The 24,679-nt window shown below is 35.6% G+C and overlaps 1 protein-coding gene and 1 long non-coding RNA gene across 2 annotated transcripts; one reads left to right on the forward strand and one right to left on the reverse strand.

Moving 5' to 3' along the window:
- Nucleotides 1–2,279: 2,279 nt before the first annotated feature.
- LOC140159173 (uncharacterized) lies at nucleotides 2,280–11,049 on the forward strand. Its single transcript, XR_011859854.1, has 5 exons — nucleotides 2,280–2,376; nucleotides 3,039–3,120; nucleotides 3,609–3,682; nucleotides 7,076–7,188; nucleotides 10,856–11,049. It is a non-coding gene; the product is annotated as an uncharacterized lncRNA (long non-coding RNA).
- Nucleotides 11,050–11,259: 210 nt separating this feature from the next.
- On the reverse strand, nucleotides 11,260–17,587 carry LOC140165670 (snake venom metalloproteinase lebetase-4-like). Its single transcript, XM_072188976.1, has 6 exons — nucleotides 17,470–17,587; nucleotides 16,880–16,951; nucleotides 16,029–16,138; nucleotides 15,347–15,469; nucleotides 14,536–14,667; nucleotides 11,260–11,374 (listed from the first exon to the last, which is right to left on the reverse strand). The coding sequence occupies exons 2-6, from the start codon at nucleotides 16,937–16,939 to the stop codon at nucleotides 11,347–11,349; spliced, it is 453 nt and encodes a 150-aa protein (XP_072045077.1). The 5' UTR covers nucleotides 16,940–16,951; nucleotides 17,470–17,587; the 3' UTR covers nucleotides 11,260–11,346.
- Between the last annotated feature and the right edge of the window lie 7,092 nt (nucleotides 17,588–24,679).

Here is a 24,679-nt window from a genome sequence, read left to right on the forward strand (position 1 = left end):
TTTTTCTTTATTTTCCATATCTAGCTTTTGCATGTCCAACTGCATTTGCATTTTCATTTTTCCATTTCCACCTGAACTTCTAGTTCTTTCAACTTTACTGCATCCCCGATTTCAGTTTTGACCTCTTTTCTCTTGTCCAAAATGGATTCTTCAAAATACTCTTCATCAACCAAAACATCAATTAAGGCATTTTTGATTATTTGTTTTCTGTTGGCTTGCTTTACATCCAATTCATAGTATTTTGCAAACGCTAATAAATCAGGTTTCTTCAACTTATCAAACTTCTCCCAATTTATAGTTTCAAGAAACTCTTCTGCTTTAAACTCTGCCATACTGTACTTTCACTTTTAAGACTCAGTAAATTACTGTCAACTTTTTTTTACAGTGTATATCCCGGACGAGCCCCCAATTTTTGTTACGAGTCGTACTTGACTCAAGGCCAAAATCACCTTTTACCCGAACTCACACGAATGCACAACACAAATACACTGTTTGATTAAGCTAACATAATCTAAGTCTTTAATTGAAAACAAAGTATGCATGGTACATATAACAACAATATAATTATACTGAAATCACACAATCAGTTTTACTCTATCGGTACTTAACCAACTCTGATTCTAGAGTTCTTGCAATGTTCTGGACGACTGATGTAATATATCCTTATTCACTTGTCCTGCGAAAATCAGCGAAGTCCATAGTACACTTGCATTTATAAATCATTGCGTATAAAATCCTCATACGAAAATGATGATGCTTACTCCAATCTCCTTTGCGCTGCTATCTCCACAAATATATCTCCTTGGGCGGCTTTCTCCACAAATATATCTCCTTGCGCTGCTTTCTCCAAAAATGGTGTTTCTTTCACCAATCACTCTTTTCCCAGGGAACAGGTTTCTTTAACACAGATCCGCTTTTTTTTGACAGATGCGTGGCCTTCACAAACCCAGCAAACTCCAGCAATTTGACAGAAGAACTTTTAATCCTTTGATGAGGAAGGGCACTTTTGTGTGCTCGCTGTCTTCTTCGTTGCTGTATTAAAATTAGCTCAATTATTGGCTATATAAACTGGTTAAAATGTACTTCTTCTTTGAAGCACGAAGACCATCACACACATGTGGAGTTTCTCAATCTCCCACGGCATTCTGTAAAGTCCCAACAAAAGCCTCCAGCTTTTTATATCAGTACTCATGCAAAAAACCCATCATCTATTAATAAACCATTACTTCAATCACATTTTCACAACATTGCTGCAATCTTGGGATTTCCCGATATTAATTATACACATTCACCTTTCACATTACATCACTTCCTGGGGGGGGGGGGGGGTTCTGACTATGGTGCAATATACTGAACTGGGGATTTCCAAGTTCCAAACATAAATCTGACTTTGTTTACAATAATTTGGGGGAATACCAAAATGACTTTCCACACCATTGTCTTGCACGTACAACGGGGTTTCCCATGTCATGAAATACTTTCAGCTTGTAAACAAAGTTAAATAATTAAATTAAATCAAATTACTCAGGGCACATCACAAGTGGCAGTTGAAACTCTGGTGATAACACTTTTACAGTGCATGATGGGGCGTCCTTAAATCATCCTCTGGGTGGAAACTGTGCGCGTGATGGTTTATAAGAGAATCGTTTTTGTATAGAAACCTTACTGGTGGTTATGTTTACAGAGGACGCCAGTCATCTAGCCTGCTGGGAAAATATATTTTTGGTGATTATGTTAATGGGTACGTCATTTCCTTGTCCTATCCTCCAAGCGTTAGTGTATGCTGGCGTATTAGCCTTTGCCACAAATTCGCCTGTTTGTTCTACTATACGCCACGATCCAATTTGATGGATTTCCAACTCTTGGGTTTTAGACACCAAATTTGTATTATGTTTGTTATTGTAGCAATAGTTATATTACAGGTCCTTCTAAGTTCTGACTAACTCTTCGTAATAGCTTGAGTCCAAGAAGGAATTGACTTTTTTGCGCACTTCACGGTTTTGAAATGTGCATTAACAATGTTCGCTAAACGATGTGCACATCGTCGTGACGTCTCAGGTCTAACCGCAAAGAATGATTGGACAATTCAATTATCATGATTATGTTTTGCCATAAAATGTTGAGCTTGCTGTAACACTTTATAAATGAATCCAGATTTGTTGGTTAATATTTTACAATTTAAGGGATCTGTAACCTACTGCATGTGTGAATTATCACTAAATAAACTGTTTTAAACTAATTTCAGGAGAATGTTTACATTAACTGAGAATGAAATCAAATGGACTAGAGAAGACGTATGTTTCGATGACGTCTGTAAAGATGGACTTGTTAATACATACCCTATCCATATTCTGGCATTTGGAGAAGACGAATCAGGTACCTACTACTCCAAAATAAATTTGTACCATCTTTCCTACCATAAGGGAAATTGGGCGTTTTTTAGAACCCATTTGAAGCTTTCTGAACAATGTATGTTGCGGGATATATTGCTTTTGTAACATTGATACTTGAAAGCGTATTATGGACCAGGTGTAACATAATGTTCTGTACTGAATGCCATATTGCAGCTTTCTCTGAGGAGGACTCCCTCTAGTTTGGTTAAAATTCTGATTTTTCCATGATTGTAATGTACATTAATGAACCAACATATCCTGTAGAAATCATGCCTTATCGCATGCGCGATTTTGATAACACTGTGTACATGGCGTACGGGATGGTCATAACACATCAAAAGGACCGACCTCGGTAAAGATTGACAGAGTGACACGCATTGCTAACATCGCCAATTTTCTTTGCTTTACCCCCGGGCTTTGAGCTCGATTGCTTGGCTTAAAATTAATAGTTGACAACAGTGAAATCTAACATTTTGTACAATTGTATTTTTATAAAATTTTGCAATATGGCTTTGACTTCAGAAAGTACAAATATCTTGATGTCACAGATCTGAGGTGATTGTAAACTTATTGGTACTACTAATATTGCAATCGATATATGTAAATAGAATAATATTTAGGTTTTTTATTGAACAATTAATATAGGCGAAGTGTATATACTGACCACTGATCGTGCCAGAGCAGGTCATCCTGGCGGCATAGTCTTCAGAATAGTGGATCCCAATGGGCGAGTGTCAACTAAATTAGATTGGTCTTGTGCAGAGGATGATTTAAGGAAGCCCCATCATGCACTGTAAAAGTGTTATCACTAGAGTTTCAACTGCCACTTTACTTTTCAAATCCCATTGAACTCTGTGCAAAAGATGTTGTTTTAGAATTGCCCGTGTGTCATTATTACTTGGTCGATTTCAGATCTAAAGTGATGTATGCATGAAGGATAATTCACACCTTCCGTATATAACATAAAATGTGAAATCGACCAACTTTTTGAAGGTGTTTTTACGGTAAATATATCTGTCCAAATTCAAATATAACCATGCACTTGTGTATGCAGTGGGCGGGCAGTGGTGTCATGTTCACTCACACAGCTGTGCTAACCGCAAGACTTGCTGGGAAGTGCTTAAATCATCCTCTGGGTCTTGTGTATTTTACTTACTGCAGTAAGTTTTCATGTTATTTAATTTTTATAAACGATTTCGTTATGTTGTTTTTCAGAGGAAGTCATTATGATGTAAATAAAAAGGCGTCACTTCACCAAAGTAGCAGTGACAATGTGGAAGGTCAACATGGTAAGACTATAATTTTATAGTAATTACTTGTCTCGTTTAATTTGTCTTTTATTTGCTGTGATTTTCGTAGGATGAATTCTGAATTCGCTGCCTCCTTCGGTTTTCCAAAAATTCACGCGCCCTTGCGACGAGTCAAAAAGTATTAACACAAATTCCCTCAAATGTAATAGCAATGCGGGCGTAATGATGGGAATGTTTTCGTACTCTATCATACACACACATAATGACGCCCTATCAAATAAGATTTTTAATTTCTAAAACTATTAAAATGAGCAGGAATGTTTGCATATTTGAACATTTTCGTACTCTCTCATACGCACACATTGAAATGATGACGCCCTATTAAACCAGATTTTTAATTTCTAAAATTGTTAAGAAATACCTATTACCTGGGAAGATCCTTCTAGTAGGTAACTTTAAAATTCACTGTAATCAGCCGGGCAAGTCTGATGTTAATCAATTCTTAACCACTCTTGTATCAACTGGTCTAATTCAGCATGTAACTGGGCCTACCAACAGAAGTGGGAATACTCTTGATTTAGTTGTTGCCAGACAAGATGATAACATTGATAAGAGGTATAGGATTGACAAAGATTTCTCACCTAAGGACCATTTTATGATCAACTGTGTCCTTGATTTACCCAAACCAGCTGTTGAGGAGATCACTTTCACTTTCCGCAAATTCAAGCTCATCGATCATGTTGAGTTCTCCAGTGATCGTGATGCAAAAATGAAAAACATCATAAATAAAGAGTATGATAGTGTTAATAGCTTGCTTGGGGATTATAACAAGGCATGCACTGAGGTCTTAGACTCTCATGCGCCTGCTTCCACTAAGACTCGTAGGGTAAAACATCGTCTTGCTTGGTATGATGAGACAGTTGTTGAAGCCAGGAGAAAGCGGCGTCAGAAGCAGCGGAAAAGGAGGAAACTGAAATCAGAGGCTAACCACACTGAATACGTTGAGGCTAAGCAGAATGACATAGATGTGATACGTGAGGCCAAGAAACGCTATTATAGTGAAAGCAGTATCTGAAACAAACTCGCCTGCAGATCTTGCTAATGATTTTGGCAAATTCTTTGTTGGTAAGGTGGAAAAGATCTGAAATGAGGTTGATAATATGACATCTAATAGACCTAAGATGGGTAATGAAACGAACAAGCCGAAAGTATGTTCATTTTCAGCATTCAGGAACGTGTCAAGTGAAGAACTTCTAAATGTCATTAACAAGTGTCCCAGTATTTCATTGATCCTATGCCCACTTGGCTGGTAAAGCAGCATGTTGATGTCCTGCTTCCCACATTGTGTAGAATTGTTAACACTTCTTTGACATCTGGTGTGTTCCCATCTGAAAACATCCATTATTACCCCTGTTCTAAAAAACCATCTTTGAACAATAATGACCTCAAGCATTACCGTCCAGTTTCAAACCTGCAATTTACATCCGAGGTTCTTGAAAAATGTGCCTTATCTCAGATAACTCATCACACTGATACCAATAACCTTTCTGAGCCTATGCAGTCTGCCAACAGAGGGCAACACAGTACTGAAACGGCCTGAGTCTCTGTCCAAAATGACATCTTGCGTGGATTGGATAACCAAAAGGTTGTCTTGTTGTTGATGTTAGATCTCTTAACAGCATTTGACACGGTGGACCAAACAATTTTAATGCATAGGCTCAGAGATGACTTTGGTATTGGAGGTTCTGCCTATGGTATAGCCCATATGGTATAGCCCATATCTTGATAATAGATCATTTAGAATACTGGTATCAGGTACTTATTCTAAAGATTTACATTTGTAGTATGGCCTACCTCAAGGATCTGTAACCGGGCCATTGGGCTTTGTGTATTATACTAATGTTGTTGGGAGAATCTTACGTCAACATATGCTGATGATACCCAGATTTATTTGGTGGTAGATCCTACAATTCCTGGTGATGTTGTGTGTGCACTATGGAAGCTCTCTAGATGTGTTACAGACATACAGACCTGGATGATTGAAAACAAGCTCAAACTAAATCAAGAAAAGACTTTTTTCTGGCAGCATCTCCCCATCATTTTAAAAACATTGCCAATGCTAGCCTTATTCTTGATGGTGTAGAGATTTTCCCATCCACTTCTGTTCGTAACCTTGGTTTTTTTATCGTCAAATGTGTGTGTCTGCTCACATCACCCAACTTTGTAAATCAGTCAATGGGCTCATTAGAAACATCAACAGAATTCGTCCATATTTGGATTTCAATACTTGTCACAATACTGTCAGACCCCTCATTCTCTCACGTCTTGATTACCGTAACATTTTGCTCAATGGAATAACACAGAAAGATCCCTCCAGACTACAGAAATTACAGAACAAATGTGCGAAGCTGATATATCGTAAGCCCAAGTTTGATCATGTAAGCCCACTCTTAACATATCTTCATTGGCTACCAGTTTATGAGAGAATCAAGTTCAAGACACTCTCGCTTGTGTACAAGTCCCTGAATGGCCTCTCTCCTCAGTACATTTCCAACTGTCTCATGATCAAGAGCTCCATACATGCCAAAACATTGCCAATGCTAGCCTTATTCTTGATGGTGTAGAGATTTTCCCATCCACTTCTGTTCGTAACCTTGGGGTTGTTTTTGATCGTCAAATGTGTGTGTCTGCTCACATCACCCAACTTTGTAAATCAGTCAATGGGCTCATTAGAAACATCAACAGAATTCGTCCATATTTGGATTTCAATACTTGTCACAATACTTTCACAACCCTCATTCTCTCACGTCTTGATTACCGTAACATTTTGCTCAATGGAATAACACAGAAAGATCTCTCCAGACTTTTTTTACAGAACAAATGTGCCAAGCTGATTATATCGTAAGCCCAAGTCTGATCATGTAAGCCCACTCTTAAGAGATCTTCATTGGCTACCAGTTTATGAGAGAATCAAGTTCAAGACACTCTCGCTTGTGTCCCTGAATGGCCTCTCTCCTCAGTACATTTCCAACTGTCTCATGATCAAGAGCTCCATACATGGTATGAGTACTAGGTCCAGTGAGAGTGTTAATTTTATCATTCCTCGCACCAGGAAATGTGCTGGGGATTGAGCCTTTTCATCAGTGACTTGCCCAAGGTTTTGGAATGGCTTACCATCTACAATCAAGAATGCCATCAGCGTGGACTCATTTAAGTCATTGATCAAAACTCACTTATTTCCGTAAATTTTGCTGCCATTGCTTTTTGTATTTTTGATTTTTTTTCTTTTTTTTTTTTTTTTTTTTTGAATCCCTAGGCAAAGGCGCATATATAAATACTTATTGTTATGTTATGTTAAATACAATTTCAGGCGTATGTTGCAGAAAAAAATATTCTGTCACCTTTCTCATTTTTCTCCATTTTCAAATTCAGATACTGACTTTATCCTATCGATCAGGGCAGGGGCACTGTTGACGAGTTTCATTGTTTTCATCGTAGCTATTGTGATTGTACTTTATAAGAGGACGTATAAGACGGAAAAGAAGGTATGAGTAGAAAGCTATTCATTTCCACGGTAATCACTGGTAAACTTTCTTTGTTCGGACATCGTTTTATTTTGAAGTAAGCTACGCCCCTTTGATAAATTTGTTACTATTTTTGCATTTTTCTCAAAAACATAATAACACACTGGTAACAAAAGTTATGAATATTATACACTCATAGAAATGACTTGTTCGCCTTGTTGGCGCAATTCAAAGGGAGTAAGTTTGGACAACTCAAAAATAGTGTAAAAGTTGCCAAAACAAAATTCATTTTAGTTAAACCATTGCTGTGACGTCAGTCTATTCAATAAACTGTAGATTATTTTCTACGAATCAACACTTTTCTGCACGAATCTACAGTTAAGTGTGGATTCGTACAGAGAAGTGTGGATTCGTACAAAATATGTAATCTACAGTTTATTGAATAGAATTACGGCTGTTTCTAGATTAAGTGATGGGAAAAGGAACATTATCATAATATCATGAACAAATAAAATAAAATGAACGACATTCAAAAATTCTGAAACCATTTTACACTAAAAAATACAATGAATACAATACTTTATTTGTACATGCGCAGAACTTACGTTTTTCCAAAATTATATAATAGGCCTACCGAGCTTTTATAATTGTAGGCCTATAGGCCTACAAAATTGTATTTGTATGTAAAATAATAACGCAAATTGTACATTTTGAGTGTAATTCGGCCATTACACTTTCATTTGTGTCATAAATATAGGCCTATTATTCCGCCAAGATTTGCATAGACCTATGTTTTTCTTTTTCAACTTATTTTTAATTAAAAATATTTTATCTTTTGTCGGTTTTTTTTTTCTTTTCTGTTCTTTTTTCTTTTTCATTTTTTTAAAATTTTAGTCGCTTACGTATTTTTTATTTAGGAAACTTATAATACACATTCTGTATCAATGCATTTAGGCCTATCTATTTATTTATTTGTTTGTTTTGTGCATGTTTATTAATGATATTAGCCACCGTATTTGTCTTTCGTGTACAAACTACATTTTGTTTTATCTGGTGGTATTTGGCATGCTTGAATATTTACCTATATCGATCAGTAGCCAGTAGGCCTATCCGATAATTAAATATTATGATTAAATATTATAAATATTTATTATAATTACATATTTTAATAATATGATGAGTATCATTTTATTATGACATGTAAAGCTTAGGATACTCTGAGACAGGTTTTTCTTTCTGTATAAGTCTATTTAGAATACCACAAACTGAAGTAGGGTAGGCATAACTATGATATTTTTATTGCTGTTATGGGTGCTAAAGATAAGATATTTTACAAATTGTGTGTGCTTACATTAATGCAGCTTTTACTATTCGTTCAGGTATTTCATGTGAACTGATTTTATCTTTATTCTAGTAGTGTTTCTAGTCTTTATACTGCTTTTATAGTTGTGTGGTAATTGTCAATAAAGACCGCATAATTAGTATAATGTTAGGGACACTCCATTTGACTTCCAGGGGTGATGGGGGGGGGGGCTGGAAGTTGAGGTCGATGCTTTTTTCCGCGTCGAAGTTTTGTTGTGGTTTCTTTTTTTTTTGTTTGTTTGTTTGTTTTTTGCCGCTTAAGTTCAGGGACATGTAGGCATTATGGTTCAGACCAACCAAATAAAACGAATTCTTCCTCTGTTTACACATTTAAAATGGGACACATGCTTACCTTTGTTCGACTAATATAGAATCATGTTTTAGGTCCTTTTCCCTTTTCGAAAGACATCTCCAAATTTATGATTACGGGATGCATTTCAACGAAGATCACAAATAATTTCCATAATTGCATGGTTGTTCCTAAACCGAACACTCGATACACGGAGAACTTGAGTTTCATTGCTTAGTATCCTTACTTCTGAGTATTTTCGATAATTTCCGTATATGGCAAATAAAACAAATCATCATGAAGATCTCCAATAAAATTGTGTGTAGTAATATACAGAATGCAACACAGGTCCAGCTATCTTCAGGTGCAACGTTACTCGAGAACTCTAGCTTCGGTGAGCAAACTCTTGGCTAGAGTTTTAGAGCAAGTGCAACGCTGCAATGATTTGTTATTGACCATTTGATATGAACCCGTGACTATTAAGCGCGCTTCAGACTCCGAGTATTGTACGTACAATATTGTATGTACAATATGTACGTTATTTAATATATTGCCATTCTATTTCCAGTAATGTTTAAGTTCTAACGAATGTTTGATGACGAAAAATCGATAATATGTTACATACAATATCTAGCAGAAATATATTATCGATTTTACGTCATCAAACATTCGTTAGAACTTAAACAGTACTGGAAATAGAATGGCAATAGATTAAATAACGTACATATTGTACATACAATATTGTACGTACAATAAAAAGTCTGTATACTGCTTTATGGCAATTGTCCTTGTTATGCAAAATAGAGACCTATTAAACGCATCAGAAGTGCATGGCTATTGACTGTCTAATCACTTGAAGGACATTATTATAATTATGTACGAATCTACAGATATAGAAATTACAGGTGTGTCCAGTCTTGCGTGCGTGAGATACCTTGTAAATGTAAATATCAATAATACGAATCAACAGATAAAGAAATTACAAATGTGGAACAATGTCATGTTTGCTTTCTCCATTTATTATTACTAGTAACTTACGAATTCACAGCTTTAGAGAATATTATTGTTAGTATAAAGCAATGGTTTAAGTCAGAGAATACACTCGAAACTGTTGATTCTTGAAAATAATCAACTCGCTCCGCTCGTTGATTATTTTTCAAGAATCAACAGTTCCTCGTGTATTCTCCTTAACTTATCCGAACTTAAAAAATGCTGAAAAAGCTCAAAAAGTTCCGTCAACTAATCAACTTTGTTGGCATTACTTAAAAAGTTGATGTAAGTCGTTGCGTCAACTTTTTAAGTAATGCCAACTTCTGAATTCAAGTTCAGGGAACTTAGAAAAATAAACAAGGTTCAAAGAACCAATTTGTTGAGTTATTGTAACCCAACATGTAAGTTGATGTAACTCGTTCATATTAAGTTACTGGTACTTATTGTTTTGAGTTATTCCAATTTGGTACTTTGTTACTTAATTCACGTAATTGGATCATTTTCTGCACAATTAGCAGTATTCAAATATTTATTTTTGTAATCAGTGCAAAATTTTGTATGCTATATCACACCTCTAGAAAATTATGCTAACCTAGTTTCATTTTCTGAGTTGTAACAACTCAATAAAGTAAGTGCAAATGAGTGCGACCAACATAATGATATCGAGTCGGCGTTACTCAAAATTGTACGCGTTGGCATTACTCGGAAAGTTGACGCAACGACTTACATCAACTTACTGTGTGAGTAATGCCAACGAACAATTTCTATGAATGTAGGGGCAAGGAATCCGGTCACTAAACTGGAATTTCAGTGACTCAAGACAAGCGGTACGTTATTTATGATTTAAAAAAAGAGGTACCGCTAGAATGTGCCTCATTTCTTAACATAATGAACCACTTATCTTGAATCACTGAAATTTCAGCAAAGTTGTTGGCTTCCTTCCTTCCTTAATTATGTTACCAGTGTTTAGTTATTTTTTGAGAAAAATGCAAAATTAGTCACAAAATTATCAGGAGATGATGCTTGATTGTATTATTTTCTCTGCAGGTTACCAGATGCAAACAGGGCGGAACTGAAGCCAGGGTGACGACCCCGCTCATATCAAGCTAGTCTTCTAAATAGACGCATTTTACCCATTCAAAGGAGGATGGTTCGATTTCATCTCTTGCTTTTGCCATTTAAATTGAAAGGCCCCCTTAAAATAATATACATTGTATTTCTTTAAACATTGTATGTCTTTTATAGACACTAAAGTCAAATAAACGTGAAACAAGTATCTTGTATTTCTTGTGTATTTTCTTGTTTTTATATTATGGTATTTGATCCACTGTAAATGAATATTTTACCTATAATTTAAAAAATCTACATTTTTGGCCCCTCTCAGATGTAATTCTTCATTATAAATTATAAAGAAAACGAAGACCACCACAAGAAGTTTTTTGTTGTATGACCAAAATCAACGATCTCTGTTTTAATGGATTCAGCATCTGCTGATTATGTAAGGTAGTTACGACTTTAATCATTGAACACCAGTGTCTTTACGAGTCATTTAGGCAGCTGAAACGGCTGAAAAGAGAAAGATCAAGGCACAATGATTATAATGGATGTTTGTAAAACGGAAAACGGGGACCTCAAAAACGTGGGACTAAAAAGGGATCTCTTAAAAACGTTTTGTAGTGCTAAAGACGGGTCAATTTGGGGTCCCAGTTTTACACATTACCCTGGGGTAATATATAAAACAAGGATTTCAAAAACGTGGACCGCTCCTTTTTACATACTGAAGTTACTGTCCGTTTTCCTATACACAATACACAGTGCTCTCACCATTGACGCGTGACCTCTACAAATGATGTATGTTGGAAGAATGGACACTTGCCTAGTTAACATCACTGTGTGAAAAATAACCAGCCAATATTTAATTTATTCTCCAAACTTCTAGCAAATATGTTTCTCTAACATGACCTAAAATTACAGCTAGGTTAGATGTTCAGAAATGGTCGCATTTTTGTAAAATATGAGTGAGGGCAAAGCATAGCTAGCTCATAGCTAGCCAACTCCCCGTGTTAATTGAATGGAGATTTGACCGAAAATATTGAGCTATATTGGTAACGGACCGCTCCGTTCTGAAGGATGCCACAAAAAACGGTACAAGCTACATTTAAACTATTCTAAATAGGTTCTAGAAAATATAGTTTTGTAACATGTCCTAAATTTTTAGCTGATTTAGCTGTTTGGAGAGGGTCGCACTTGTGTGTTTGAGGAAGGATATGTAAACGACAGATAACACCAAAAATATGAAGAAATTATTGCCAAACCGTGTTAAGTCAACAATCATTATGTTGCTCATTTTGAAGAATGCTGGTTAACAAAAAGCAGGTCAGTGTCTCATTTCGTGAACAAAGGTACACATACCATTGTTTCCTTTCGTTTCCTTTATAATCGGTTACTCAACTGAAGCTATAATACCAGCTTTATTGCGATGTCGCACATGTAAAACAGACACTTGTGCACAACCAGAGAAGATCTGATTTAATCAGTTGAGCTGCTTCAATGAGTGTTATCTTGGTTTAATAGCTTTTAATGGGGTTTAAGTCCTGCAAAGGTCGAGATGAATTCTACTGTAGACATGACTGCATCATGACTCTTCTTGTAAATGACTAGTTATAATGTACTTTTATTTATTAGTCCAAATAGGCGACAATGGTTGTCGATGTATATGTGGGGGGAGGCAGGGAGGGTGCGGGGGACGTGGGTGCGTATTGAAAACAGTGGGCAAGTGAGTGCAAATGTGGGCAACAAAAGACTGATATCGTGATATAAGGATAAACAAGAAGAGCACGTTTTCAGTGTCCCCGTTTCCTATACACAATACACAGTGCTCTCACCATTGACGCGTGACCTCTACAAATGATGTATGTTGGAAGAATGGACACTTGCCTAGTTAACATCACTGTGTGAAAAATAACCAGCCAATATTTAATTTATTCTCCAAACTTCTAGCAAATATGTTTCTCTAACATGACCTAAAATTACAGCTAGGTTAGATGTTCAGAAATGGTCGCATTTTTGTAAAATATGAGTGAGGGCAAAGCATAGCTAGCTCATAGCTAGCCAACTCCCCGTGTTAATTGAATGGAGATTTGACCGAAAATATTGAGCTATATTGGTAACGGACCGCTCCGTTCTGAAGGATGCCACAAAAAAACGGTACAAGCTACATTTAAACTATTCTAAATAGGTTCTAGAAAATATAGTTTTGTAACATGTCCTAAATTTTTAGCTAATTTAGATGTTTGGAGAGGGTCGCACTTTTGTGTTTTAGGAAGGATATGTAAACGACAGATAACACCAAAAATATGAAGAAATTATTTCCAAACCGTGTTAAGTCAACAATCATTATGTTGCTCATTTTGAAGAATGCTGGTTAACAAAAAGCAGGTCAGTGTCTCATTTCGTGAACAAAGGTACACATACCATTGTTTCCTTTCGTTTCCTTTATAATCGGTTACTCAACTGAAGCTATAATACCAGCTTTATTGCGATGTCGCACATGTAAAACAGACACTTGTGCACAACCAGAGAAGATCTGATTTAATCAGTTGAGCTGCTTCAATGAGTGTTATCTTGGTTTAATAGCTTTTAATGGGGTTTAAGTCCTGCAAAGGTCGAGATGAATTCTACTGTAGACATGACTGCATCATGACTCTTCTTGTAAATGACTAGTTATAATGTACTTTTATTTATTAGTCCAAATAGGCGACAATGGTTGTCGATGTGTGTATGGGGGAGGCAGGGAGGGTGCGGGGGGCGTGGGTGCGTATTGAAAACAGTGGGCAAGTGAGTGCAAATGTGGGCAACAAAAGACTGATATCGTGATATAAGGATAAACAAGAAGAGCACGTTTTCAGTGTCCCCGTTTGACAAACACCTCATTTACAGTGTCGCAATCTCCGCATGCTATGTACAAAAATGGGTATGGAGCAGCTTGGTACAGTGGTTCAACCGAATGCGTTCATCATGGATATCCCTGATTTAGCATACTTGTTGTTTCTCAAAAATTGACTATGGTTCAAGGTTTTGGACAGTCTGTACCTGGTGCATATTGGTAACCCGATTACGCTAAACACGAACAATAGGTAACTTATTTTGTTGACAAGTTACATCAAATTAAAGCTGATTAAAAGGGTTCTTTATCAGGAAAATTCTGACTCTTCAGGATATTGTTGTCATGTTGCTTGATCGGGTCACATTCCCAGCAAACACAAAACGCTTTTAAAACGTTTTAAACAGATTATATTCTCGGTTTTGGTTTGGTAAAACGTTTTAATAACATTAAATGTCGTGTTGTATGCAGGTCATTAAACGTTTTAAAACGTTTTTGATGAAAACACACGACAACGATTTTGTAAATTGTTTCAAAATGTTTTTGTAAAATAATTGCGAAATATTTTTTTAACACTTAAATAACATTATGTTGGAATATTTGCAGTGAGTTATCTAAAAATGTTTTTAAATGTTATGAAAACGTTTTATATCCTTATTTACCCTTTGTATAACTCGACATTTAAACGTTTTCTGACAACCTTTTCTAACCTTTTACGAATGATGTTGAAAATGTTTTGTGTTTGTTGGGTTATTAGTTAATACAGATTGTTAGATAGTTGTCGATAATAAAAGTGATCCATTCATGAAGTTTAGGTTGATAATGCCAAATTACTATAACTTACTTGACATTTTGCAGAAATTCTTTCTGCGAACACTGTGACCATCCCATTTCTTGGTCGGACCATCCTGCAGCTCCCATTACGTAAGCATTTTTACCACAGTTAAAGCCACCGGTGTCATGACTGATACAAATGCTAATTTGATAATTTAAAAAAAAATAAGGAAAGAGAGCAAAAAATAAATTACAGCAAAAAAGTTCCAGAAAATATAAATGACGGATTAAATGTATTGGTAACCACCTGAGCACTATCTGCCGACCTAACATTGCCACTGATTGGTCAATTATATGATATCTTCACTTAAATCACCAATCAGAATGGAGCTTTGCAAATAATTCACCCCAATTTTTTGTGTGGTGAAATTATTCTAACAATGTTACTGATTGGTCCAATTGATAATGAAAATTTCTTTTTGTCCAATCGGCAGGTAGTTTTCATTACTCGACTAAGACTTCAGGCTGTATACTCGCAACAGGTATTTAGTGCCTGAGACCACGCATTCTTACTAGCCTATACATTTAAGGTTATCGTTAAAAGTAACATAAGTTTATTAAATAACCCATCAGGACCAAAAACAAATAAAATTTTTGTCAGAATGTCCACGTGCTACACTCGTACAAAAGTAAATCTTCTTTAATGTTGACTCATTTGTACAAGATATATCTTGATGTCTACCATGATTAATTTAATTAACTAAACAAATACATTAAGTTAATTCTCCTTTCTAACAATTTTGTGTCTGCAAGACCGAAACATGTTTAAGTCCCGGTCAAAGTGTGAATAGCAGTCCTATTATGCAAATAGTTCTTCTTACTTGTGTCCAATTTCGTGTGCCAATACTTGTACACCAAACAAAGATCCTATGTAGGACACTGAACACTTGTTGCCCCCACAGACGCTACAACTATATGCTCTCCCGGCAACGTCCATGTGCATTCTGCAAGTAAAGCGTTATATTTACGTTACCAACAATGACAAAAACACTCTAATTCAAATTAGTTGAATTGGTATCCATTGGATTAAGATTTTCGAAGCACCGTTTGGGTTTTGTCCCTCATAACAATCAGAATCCTATAGATTAAATGTTTATTCTTATGAATTTTTAGAGTACTTCTTACAGGGCCAACAATCCAAACCATGTCATTTAAATCTTGTAGTGACAACAGATCCTGGAGAGCGGCGTTGAATTATATATTTCACGCGCGGCAAGATTTGTCAAAAGAACACATATCATTCGTCCTTAGTGCCGGAGCATGTATTTATATCTACAGCATATTGGCAAACCCACAGCTACGTAAAGGTGAAGATTAGATTTACAGCAAGGTATCCTTGTACAAGTTATATCCTCTGTATATGATAATGCCATTTGTTTAACCCAAGTATCTGAACTTATGATTTATACACAATATTGCAGAGTACGGGTGGACGATGGTGATAAAGCATCCATGTTATTCTGTATTTCGTGCAACTGTACCTAACAAATTCTAGATACTTACGGTACAACAAGAGCTACATGGTCCCACTGTGCTTCATCCGGTTGAGTATTCTTCCATTCACGGACTAACCACAAATTGTTACTCGAGTCTGATGTTGTGTTCAAGATTGTCTGTGGACAAACATACCCCAACAAATTAAAGATATCAGCGAAGATCCTAAAAATATTTTTATAACCTCTGATATCAGAAATAATCTGTTTCGCGTGATTCGTTCCAAGGTAGAATAATATTTAGCTAATTTTGCCACCTTTCAATTCCATCAATTCTCTGCTTAAGTTTCATCTTAAATACTGCAATATAATATCCATTTGAGAATTTTAAAACAGATTAAGACATTTAATACAAACTTGCATGATGCGACAAGATGCGACTTTATTTTAAATGACCCACAACCTGTCGTCTGCACTAGGAGTGCAAACTACTTGCGCCACCACAACCGAGTTATCGAGTAGGGTTTCGTTGGAGTTTTCATATCACTAGTTTTCCGATGCTACACTCGCTGAGCAGCAAGACCTTCCCTCTAAGCTTTTAATCCGATAAGCTGATTATCTATTTGTTTTCATGAATTGGAAGACATTCTTTGATGTATTACTGAGCTCAATCATCTGAAATTACTGGAGCGTGAGCCACCCAGGCTGGTGGCTCAGCATAGTATTTTATTAACAGAAGGTTTTCTCCAAATTCGTTTCCTAATGATTAATTAATATGCATCATTCATACTCAGACGATTCCCAAATACAACCTAAGCCTATACATTGATTAGAAACTTTCAATAATTTTGAGTCTTATCTTAATACGAGAGATTAATAACGTTGTTTGCACACTTCACCATTTCATTAAGTGTTTCTTACATTAGTCTTGATGATCGTTATTCGAGAGAGAAGCACGTTGAGACCGGGAAGCATAGCCATTCGATGCGCCAACTATAAAAAAAACAGAGGAAACAAAAAATCATATTTGTTGCAAATGTATGATTTCGAATGATTGAAGAGGTTTACGCAAGAAATACGTTCGTCAGTCTATATTTAATTGACAAAATTGACTTATTGGCATTTTAAAAATCGACAATGCTGGACCATATTCTCCCTCTTGCTGAGGGTCATGATGGGAGGGCTCAAAATGTGTACACTTTTGCCCAAGGTTATCTAAAAAACTCGCTTAGCTAAAAGTATTAATACAATTTGTTTGTTCTTAATACCTGATTAAACATGGCAAAGTTCATGGCAAGTGCTTAGGGAATGTTTTTAGAGGAACGCATATAAACTGCTTAGAGAATGCTACGATATGCCAGTCCTGTGGTCAGCCAGATAAGGCGTTAAATTAGGTCTGAACTGTATAATACTGCTTTATAATCAAAATTATGTATGTTTACCTTATGCATTTTGTTTGAAATAACAACTAAAAGCATTTAACCAAAAAAGAGTCAAAACTAAATATTTACCGCCTGAAAAGTCGCAGTTATACATTTACAACTCTCAGCGCCTTTGTTAGCCCAGTAGTGATGGTCAGCAACAATATGAAGCTTCAAATATTTTTGGGTTGGGACAATATTCTGCAAATCAATATCCTCATTTGTCTCATAGTGTGGTCTTCATTATCATGGACTCCGCATTCCATGTTATGAATTTCCTTTGGTGCTTTGTAGATCACGTGACCAAGGGCGCTATCCATTCCTCGTTTCTGCGCATGAACATGATGTAGAGGTTCAATGTACACGTCTTCATATCCTTCTCGTGAAATTGTGCCAGTCTGGATATCATATGTAAACATAATAGAATTACGCCATTCATATTTTCTCCATTAATATTTTCTCAAGTATTCGTTCATCTTAACATTAAAAACAACGGTCTTGCAGAGAAGATCGCTTTCGCCCTATCAGCACAGTTAAAAATAACAGCAACCAGTTAGGAAAGCTGCTGTTAGTATCGTCTATTTTCTGATATTCAAAGAATCGAAATTCTGTCAAAACTTACCATTCCTCCACACGTGTTAACTGACACCCTAGAGTTACTGTGTCCTTTCACAGTACCACTGTAGAAACAGTCTCTTGGAACATCCTCCTCATCTCCATTCCATCCTCTTCCAAATACATACAGGAGGTCGTCTGCTCAGTGAAGAAATTCTTGTCTTTTGTGACTTCCACGTGTAAATCGTCATCAAAGGCGCGAAGTTTGAAATAGAGTTCATCGTCTTTGATGATTTCACGTGTAAATTGTCGACTTGTCTTTGCTGAATTTATCTGATTGATGTAAATAATTTCATACTCTGGAACTGAATAATAATATTAATTATAAATTGTGACTTCGAGTTTATACAGCGAAAATAGTAAAGACATCTAACCACTTTTTTCTTTCCCTACTTTAGATAAAGGTTGATAATACCATTCTATATCATTTTACAAACATCCTCGGCAAAAATACTAAAATAAAAACAACTAGCATCAACCGCAAAGACATCAACATCACCATCAACAACAACAACAACAACAACAACAACAACAACAACAACAACGAAAATGGGCAGATCAGTTTACAGTGCATTACGTCATGCTGGGAAACCCCCTGCAGATAATTTCCTTGATTAATCACTGTAGTGTCTGATAAGTAACTAATATTAGGACATGATATAATGTTTGTAATCAAATATGATGCAACAGTGGAAATCTCCGATTGGTTTTGACTCTAAAGGCTGGATACTATAATAACTCATATGTGCAAACCAAATAATGTGGATCATAGTGAAAGTGATATTAAGGAAGGAGATTGAGCGAAAAGTGCGCACCTTTCCCAAACAAGGAATTTATATTGGTCTACGTCGACATTCCGAAGTCTGGTTTTATGAAACGACTGATGCTTCAATGCAAGTGGAGCAGAATGGACTTTTGGTATCCCAGCAAACATAAAACATTTTACAGAAAATGTTTAAATGTCGGTTTATATAAAGGGTATTGTAATGTCGACAAAATATGTTGCAAAAATGTTTGCCACAAAATATTTTGCAATTACATTTTGACCACATTTTTAAAATGTTGTTGCAGAATTGTTGTCATATAAAAGGTTTTAAAAATGTTTTCATGACCTTTTTATAACTCGACATTTAAATGTTATTAAAACATTTTAACGAAAACTAAAGTTCTGTGTTTGCTGGAATGTTCCTGCAGAAATTAGTGAAACAAACACCGTTAGGAGTTTGTCACCCCATCGCAAAAAAGATTTATATGTAGATTAATGTTCTGCCAGTTGTCGTGAAGTCTGCAGCGGATTTCACCGGACATCAATCTCGAACTGGATATTGCTTCAAAGATTCATTAAGGGATCTGGAATGAGCGTTTTGAGCGTTTCGACTGAGTATTTTTTTTGTGGGACATGAGAGCACATCAGACATATCGAATTGCATTCTGAATACGAAGAATGTCTTTCTGATATCAAATAATTAAAAAAATTTGAAATTCACGATATAATACAAATTTTATGACAAATTATTAAAATTTGATATTTTTCACATTTTTGAATATATAACAGTCCTCGAAATAAATTTTATAAATCTAATGATATATTCTTAAAGTGTATGTAGCTGGGAGGAAAAGCCGACGATCAATTGAAAGTTTTGACCTTTCATATTGAAGATATGGATTTTTTCCCCCCAAAAGACCTATTTTTGGGGGTGTTTTGGGGAAAAATCCATATCATCCCACCTACATACACTTTAATTATAAATCATCAGATTTGTAAATTTTACTTCGAGTACTGTTAAATATCAAAAATATCCAATTTTTAATCATTTGACATAAAACGTGTATTACATTGCGAATTTCAAAAATCAAAATTATTTGATATCAGAAGGACATTCTTCGTATTCAGAATGCAATTCGATATGTCTGATGTGCTCTAATGTCCACAAATAAATACTGTCCAAACGTTCATACCCCATCCCTTAATATGTTCACTTTAAAAAGCGAAGCTGATCACCAGCAAGAACAAGACTGTCTGATTAGTAGCATAATTATTATATCGTATCACATTAGATTATCAATGTGAAGCATTGTCCAATTATTAAATAAATAATTCACTTAGCTCTGAATTCAGATCGGTAAAAGTTTGTAATTATATAGTAAAATAGGGAAAGTGCTGCAATTTTAACAAAATATTAACAAAAATATTCGGTTATGACAGACCGTGTAAATAAACGACCTTCGTTTTATAATAACTGTCTTTGTTGTTATTAAAACTCTAATTAAAACAATTACAAAAACACTTGACAGGGTACATTTTATGAGTATGGTGTTAATTGTCATTTATTTTAGCGGGTAGTCAATTTTTAACTAAGAGAAAATCCGCCAAATGGGGCTACCTGAATGGGCGACTCCATTAGCAATCTACACTCCTGTTTGGGAGATTATAGGTCATTTCTTCCATATAAGGTGTAAGGATTTCAACTGGAATAGCGCAATGCTGCCCCAATCAGCTGCATCTAGTCTCCTAGCTGTACGCCACTTTTTCATTTTTGTTCCTATTCCATCTGACACAAACAAGATTGCTCGACTAATATGTCTGCCAAAATTCAGCTCGACCTAACATTGAACTCGTACTCGCTATTGACAAAATAACACATACAGGGTGTCCAAAAAAAAAGAGGCCCCTCATTGCGCCCTCTTTTTCTCCTATTTCTGAAAAGTTGATTAAATATATTTTGGTATGTAAAGAAACCTTAAATCGTTAGCCTTAATAAACCAAAACAATTTTTTCAATCGGCTCACAACTTTTGAAGATATGCCCTTTTGAATAAAAGTACCCGTTTTTCACTCTGTCCACGGATAGCAAACAGAGTGGTTGGGATGGCTCATGCTGTGGAGTGGCCTGCACGATAACCAGACCTCACACCACTTTTTTTCCTTTGTGGCAAAATCTAAGATCTTCGTAGACGTATTACATCATCACTATAAATAAGTTTTCTGTTTTAAATGACGAGCTTGACATAAATCATGACCAATGTATGTTTAATAATATAAATGATAATATCTGTCATTTTAGCACACCTCAACTAAAACATGCGAAGAAGACAGCGAATGGCATCAAATTGAGTAGACCTAGCCATGATATTGGTAGTAATGTTAAGCATAAACGTAGAAAAAGACATAGACGTGGTAACAAAGGTAGAAAAAAGCAAACAGAAACAAGCGAAAATGTTCATATTAAGATAGCATTCAATAATGTGAACCGAATAAATTCAAGCATGTACGAAATCCCTAAATTTCTTAAGACTAATAGCATTGACATCTTTGGTATTTGTGAAACATTTCTAAAAGATGATAATAAGATATCTGTCGACGGCTACAATTGGATCGGTAAAAACCGAAATAATAAAGGAGGTGGTGGTATCGGTTTTCTAATTTCTAATACTTATAATACGATAGATGATAACATGTTTATGTCTGGTAATGACGAATATGAGCGCCTATGGGTTAAAGTCAAAACCAGTGATAATTCGGCGATTTCCATCTGTTGTGCATATTTCCCAGTAGATAGATCTAACCCTACTCTTAGCGATGAACTGTACAATCAAATTCTTTCTGAAGTTATAAAAATTCTGGACTTGAATGACGATGACGTAGACCCACATATTTTAATCATGGGTGACTTCAATGGTAGAATAGGAGACCAAACGGGGGATACAGTTGTTAATAGTAATGGTGAAAAACTGCTTGATTTCTCTCATGATTCAGGTCTTGCTATTGTAAATTGTACCAACAAATGTAGTGGTAAAATTACATGGTTTCGACACCCTCATTCTTCCACTATTGATTATTTTCTCGTCTCGGATAGTTTATCTCGATGTACAAATAAAATGGTTATTGACGAGGAGCGTAAATATAATATTGGCAGTGATTACAATATGCTTTTCCTATACTTAACTATTAATGATAAAGCCTTCAAAAGTTGTAAACCAAATAACAACAGGCTTGTATGGGATATTAAGAGAGACCAAGATTTTACAGATTATAGAAATGAGATCAAGTTGCAATTTTCTGATTGGAATGCAAATTCGTTTCGGGATCCTGATTCCCTATGGTGTGACTGGAAGAACAAGCTTTTATTAGCAGCAAGTAAAACAATAGGTACTAAAAATAAAAAATGGTAAACAAAAGCAATGGTGGGACAAAACAATTGATGAGGCTATAAAAGATCGGAAGAAAAGTTGCCAGGCTCACCGCAAATGGGCCACTTCAAATGATAAAAACAAAGACAAAGGGAATGAATTATGGAATGATTACATTCAAAAGAAAACACGTGCTAAATGTATGATTCAAGATCGTATCAAGCAAATGAGAATTGATCGTAGCTATTAAGATTGCCAAAGAGGGCGGTCCTTCTTGTAAAGATTTTTGGCAAAATCTAAGAGGACATAAAAATGAAAATAATAACGTGTGCTCTTTAAAACTACCAAACTCCAATAATATTACTTATGATTGTAAAGTTATGAACCAAACGGTTTCACAGTATTATAACTCACTAGGCAAGATGAACAACCAATTGTATCAAGAGGAATTTATTAATGATATGCACTCAAATGTTAAATACTTGAGCAGTCACAGTGATTGTGATATTTCTGATAATTTTCTGCACAGTATTGTTTTCACATTTGACGATGTAATTGAATCTATTAATGATGCTAAAAACAACAAAGCACCCGGCATTGATTCGATCACAAATGAACTCATCAAGAATGGCGGTGATGCACTAAATAGTTCTATGTTCACCTTGTTCAAAAGGTTAACTTACTTAGAAAAAATCCCTCAGGAATGGAATAAAGGTATAATCATTCCAATTTTTAAAAGGGTGATAAAAGGATCTAAATAATTACAGAGGTATTACCCTAACTTCATGTGTTTCTAAGATATTTAATCGTATTATTTCAAAGGCAATTGCCAATTTTCTGGAGGAAAATGATATACTCTCGGAGATACAAGGAGGTTTCAGGAAGGACCATAGATGTGAGGATCACATTTTCACAATTAAGAGTATCATTGCCACTAGACTGGCTGAGAATAAACCAACCTTCTTGGCCTTCTTGGATTTCCGAAAAGCTTTTGATACTGTATGGAGAAACGGTCTTCTTTCAGTTGTCTGGAACATGGGAATACGAGGAGGTGCATGGAAGCTAATTGAAAGCTTATATTGTAATGTAGAATGTAAAGTTAATTTTGGAAATATTGACACTGACTTCTTTGATGTGGAGGAAGGTTTAAAACAAGGATGCGTACTATCTCCGATACTGTTTAATATATATATTAATCAACTTGCAAAAATTCTAAATGACTGCGGAACAGGTACTCGAATTTGTGATATTCAAATAAGTTGTTTATTTTGGGCTGATGACGTCGTTCTTCTTGCTAATGACGAAGAAGAACTTCAAAAAATGCTAGACGTTGCATCATCGTTTTCACGACTTTGGAAACTAGATTTCAACTACGATAAGTCTAATGTTTTAGTAGTTGGTAAACAAGTGAAAAAGGATAAAGTATGGAATTTGTGTGATAGTACAATATCTAGTTGTGACAGTTACAAATATCTCGGGGTACATATATCAAAAAACCTTTCTGATCACACTCATGTCAATGAAGTTGTGAAAAAAGGGAACAGACTTATTGGTTATATTAAGTCGATCTTGAACAATCACGATGACTTTAATAGAGTATATTATGGAGATATCTTATGGCGCACCATTGCTCTTCCGTGCATAAATTATGCATGCGCTGTTTGGACATGCGGGGGTGAAACAGATATGAAAAGAATTGAAAACCTGCAGTTACAAATGGCCCGGTATATTCTTAAGGCCCCACGCAACACTCCGACTGCTGCTCTTTATGGCGACTTAGGATGGCAATCAGTTGCTTCCATCCAAGAATCTTGTAAAATAACTTATTTTGCTCGTCTAAGTTCAATGGATATGCACCGATGGCCAAAACTGCTTTTCAACACTTTATTTACTCTAAATCATCGTAATGTCAACCAAACTCGGTTTAAATGGTTAAGTTGCATCAAAAATGCTCTTGATAAATGTAATATGAATCAACACTTCACTTACAACTCGTCAGTTAATCCAAAATGGGCAAAGACATTCAAGAAGATCAACAAAGCTGTTTACGAAAATGTATGGTGTGAAGATGCAAGAAGCAAATCTTCCCTCACAGATTATGTTAAATACAAGAATTCTCTTATTTTGGAAAAGTACCTTCTTGACGAAACTGATTTCAAAGGAACCAACCTGAAATTTAAAGCACGTTCTAACACCCTTCCCCTAAATGGCAGAATATATAGATGGAATGAGAGCATGGACAAATCTTGTTCTCTTTGTAAAGGGAGCATAGAAGACCTCAGACACTTCCTGTTCACTTGCAGCTCTCTGAATAATATTCGTTCTGAAGAGTATTTAAAGCTGGAGCGTGACCTCGGTGACCAAAATCTAGAGGCCCTTTGGCAAACATTCATAGCAGGTGATTTAGATAAAAAAATATGTTTCATGTTAGGTACCCCCGTAAGTTGGGAAGAAGGTGGTAATTGTTTCGATATATTTTGCAAATCCTTTTTAAAACGTGCGTGGACATATAGATCATCGATTATTAAGGAAATATAAAATTAACTGATAAAGTG

Source organism: Amphiura filiformis, chromosome 1, assembly GCF_039555335.1.
Source record: "Amphiura filiformis chromosome 1, Afil_fr2py, whole genome shotgun sequence".
NCBI lineage: Eukaryota > Metazoa > Echinodermata > Ophiuroidea > Amphilepidida > Amphiuridae > Amphiura > Amphiura filiformis.